The 4,221-nt window shown below is 46.3% G+C and overlaps 1 protein-coding gene across 1 annotated transcript; it reads left to right on the top strand.

Annotated features, from left to right (window-relative positions):
* Nucleotides 1-2,027: 2,027 nt before the first annotated feature.
* Nucleotides 2,028-2,749, top strand: V1513DRAFT_455667 (uncharacterized protein; the record flags this gene model as incomplete). The annotated part of the gene is given in 2 exon segments (XM_066899516.1): nucleotides 2,028-2,654; nucleotides 2,672-2,749. A coding segment is annotated over 1 exon segment (587 nt), but the record flags the coding sequence as incomplete, so codon positions are not given.
* Between the last annotated feature and the right edge of the window lie 1,472 nt (nucleotides 2,750-4,221).

Raw genomic sequence — 4,221 nt, forward strand, 5'->3', positions numbered from 1 at the left:
AGTAGTTGAAAAGTGACGCGTTGAAGAATGTTGAGATATACGTTTTTGGTGTTGGTGGGAAAATGGCCGGTTCGATGGTGCGGCCGGTTCGATGGTGAAATACGTTAAGTATAAATAAAGCTGCTGTTGAGTTTTTGGGATCGGCTCGCTTGGCCGATCGGTTCGCTTGCCGATCACGTTATAAAGACTGCATGTGCTTACTAAGGAAGCACAATCCTGAGACTATTATTTATCGATTTAGGAATCATTAATTGGCTTTAGACTTCACGCGACGCCGCTCTTCCAATGGCTCCTTCCATAGTTTCTTTGTCGAGGCGTGTCGACAAGGCGTCGCTGGAATCGGTAGTGGATTACATGATCTGGTTCTCGCCGTCGTTGCACTGCCGGTTCCATTCTCAATGTCCTTGGATCGGACAATGACAAGGAACGGCGTGGACACGGGGAGATATTTATAACCGGAGAGTCACAGAATCACAAGAGTCAGATTGGTCCAAACGCACCTATTTTGTTTATTCCCCGCTCTCTGAGCCCTCGTCACAAGTAGGGCTTCAAAAGAATAAAGGTTTCGCTTATTCGTATCGACTTTTGACTTTTTTGGCGCAACTTAGCATATTGATCCTGAGGCATCGGCTGCCAAGTGCCGAAGTAAATGGCTACAAACATTTGTGGATCCGTCAAAAGGCCGTTCACATTAGGCGCAAGTGCCCAAAACTTTGAACAAACGGTCGGCACAAGCAATTAATAGCGAAGTTGAAAGTATCTTGGCACATATGGCAGAAGAGGACAATGAACGTAGACGCAAAACTGATGCAACTGTTGACCATCACCGCTGATGCGGCTGAATCTTGGTGAGGAGATATGTAATTGTACGGCTTTCAACGTAGGTTCACGCTCTTTTAGCATTTAAGTTTGGCAGGTCAATAAAAATATAATTTTGTGAGGTTTTTGGAAATATTTAATATCTCTTGTGTTTTATTTTCGGGTTTGTAGATATGGTGTCGCAGGCAATATGGAGTAATTTATAGTGTACACTAGTTAAGCGTTAATTTTTCATGCGGTATACTGACGACGACTTTAAAATATCAACCAACCCCTCATTTTAATCGAGATCTTTCGAATTGGCGGAATTGCGGTGCCTGATTTTGAGTAACTATTACAATACAACTCGGAAGAAACTCAAGTCTGTTCATATTTACAGAGCGTTTGTTGGCAAAGATTCTGTCAGTCACTATGCTGCATTATGACTCATATGAGAATAACCTCCAGAGGCAACCACTTCTGAAGCGAACCTTGTGACCATCGGTCTGTCCGTTCATGGTCAGTGCTTTACTGGAGCTAATTCTAGCGATCGTTTGAACCCAAGGCTTCTATAGATTGTTGGCATTTTACGGAGCGGTCAAGTATTATACATGCAACGTCCAAGTCTTGCAATAGTTGTTATATGACATATCCTCCCCATATATATGTACGTCAGTTTCAATGAGTGAAATGATCACCTGGAGGTTTGTAAATAGGCGTACGCCGACAACGTCACCGCCGTGTGCTCAGCGTGAGCATAAACACCGGAGCCGCACAGTGTTAAGGGTATCTCAGTCTTGTGTTTCAACGCCCGTCTTTGTGTTTCACGCTCATCGTCTGTTGCTTCCCTACTCATGAAAGTCATTACTAAACTCGCCTACTCTCGTCTACTCTCGCTTTCATATTAGTCCTTGGTATCTTGTTGCCGATCTCCGTGGCCGTCTAATACAAGCGATCTCCCCAGTCCCCACTAAATGATTGTGTTTCCGTCTGTAGGGACCTATTTATAAGTTAACCTCATCCCTCGGACGGTATCGAATCTTATTTGTAGCATATCTGTCCCAGTTCTCTGGCGACTCATACCCCTGCTCGTGACGATACTTCGTTTGCTGATGTCCTCTATTTTTGTCCCAGCGCTTTGTATTTAGACAATTCGCCATTGTATCTCATTGTAGTACCCCGCATTGAAGATTATATGAACCCTTGGATATCTTCAATTGCATTCTTGGACAATTCTGTCGTTACTGCTGAGACCTAACCTTCACCAACATGAAGCTGGTTCTTCTGTCCCTCTTTCTTTCATTTGCGGTGGCCACTACAAGTAGTCCTCCACCACCAGCTTATACAGTCACTTGCACGTTAGGAGGAGACCCATGCCCCACGGGCTCAATATGTACGCAAACAGAGACCTGCGGTGGACTTTGCCTTGCATCTCAGACTTTTCCCGCTGTTATCCCTTGCACTATGGGGAATAACAAACCTTGCGGATCGGCTTCCACTTGTACTCCTACAATGGTTTGCCCACCTACTCCAACAGAGTGTCTTGGACAATGTATTGCCACTGCTCCCCCAACTGCTCAACCTCCGCCACCTTCAGTTGCTTGCATCGTCAGTGGGGACCCCTGCCCACAGGGCTCATTCTGCTCACAGACAATGGTCTGTGGAGGTCTGTGCATCCCAACGCCTACGCCTATCCCTTCGCCTTCCCCAACAGTTATTCACTGCGGTGGACATCATAGACGGCATTGTCCAGCTGGCTTTAAGTGCGTACGCCAGCATCGCGAAGATCGCTATCGTATTTGCGTCAGAAAGCAACACGAGGATGACTGTGATGACCCGGAAGATGATACGAGAGCTTGAGGATAGGAAAGTGGAGGCCTGGGCACACTAAACAGGAGATTGGGCTTACAAACAAATTGGAAGAACTGACAAAGCCGAGTTTCCCATATTGAATTGGGAGAGTAACCAAAGGGATTTCTTGTGCCCAAGCAATTCTTTATGGATAACAAACTTGTTTGTATTGTTTAGTGTTCCATTGGGATACGTACAGGGACCGGTCTTGTAACATTTAAGGGAATGATCCCGCCGGTTCAGAAGAAGTGAATAGATCAAGCACTCTTACATACATTATCCACTTTAGTACATCTGCACAGACAATCATCGTGACCAGTCACAATGGACTCCATCAAAGTATGAGTGGACAATGTTCACACTCTTTTGTCGGCGATTCCCTCGCATGTTCTCCAACAGGTTATGAGCCCTGCGGCGCCTGATGTCTCGATGTCTCCAGCAGATTCAACGTGAATGGACTCGGCTCTCCATTGACCGTTGGCGCGATGGTTAAGTTCGACGGAAAGAACTACCGTCAATGGGCAATATCAGCGATGTTGTGGTCGGAGAGTGCAGCTGAGATATTTATAATTTTTCTAGACAACGAAGTTTTGTGGCCACAGCCAGCTTGTGTCAAGTTTGTGTGTAGGCGATGTCAAGGAGTGCATTGGTGATGCGACCTGATCGGCTGCCAGAGAAAAGCCAGCCACTCATCAGGCCTCAGCCAGTCCCCAGCCAGCCACAAATGCAGAAATACCATCAGAAAGCTGCGATCCTACATAGGTCCACTTCCCATCGCCGCACCACTATTATTATTATTATTATTATTATTACCTCCTAATTTTGTCCGGGCCAGAGAGAAAGGGGGTGATTGTGTTTAGGATCGTACTGGCGGGGCGGGCGGACAGGCGCGGACGAGCAAAGGGGGGGCGGGTCACGATAGCCAAAGCCTTGCGGGCATTAGCATAATGGCTTGGCTGTCAAGTGTGATTGCGCAACTGTTGGGTTGGGGTTGATCCGTCCACACTTAGTTGGATGCGGACGGCGCCACTTACTTCCATATCTGGCAGTCGCCGCTACTACTAACGTACCCACTAACCCGCCACACTACCCGACGCTAAAATGTGTACATCAAGCAATAGATATACCAATAAAAATTATATCATCGGCCTCGCAGAATTTTTCTCATTGCACTGAACTAATTTTTTTTAGATTTTAAGTTGGTCGATTTTTGGTGATGTTTCGAGCTCCGGACTTCTTGCCCCAAATTAGACCAGTCGTTATAGCGGTGCCTGAAAAACCGGTCTCAATCCCTAACCACTATAAATTAGCCAGTTCTTACCCTACCGTCCCCTACACTCCCCTACACAGTTTACTATGGTGCAGCAAAGCCCATGCAGCAATGCCGGGTAAATTTCTGCTTGAAAACTCTATTAGTATGGTGTTACCCCTGAATTCCCCTACTCCCCTACACGCTGCAGCCCCATGCAGCAAATGTTATATATACAGGCGTCACGTGCGTCTACGCTGCAGGAAATGCAAAATTTACGAATTTGTGATTCTGTGATTCTAATTTGCGAGTTTGCGAATTTG

Source organism: Lipomyces chichibuensis (assembly GCF_038497645.1).
Source record: "Lipomyces chichibuensis strain CBS 12929 unplaced genomic scaffold V1513scaffold_130, whole genome shotgun sequence".
In the NCBI taxonomy this organism is placed as follows: domain Eukaryota; kingdom Fungi; phylum Ascomycota; class Lipomycetes; order Lipomycetales; family Lipomycetaceae; genus Lipomyces; species Lipomyces chichibuensis.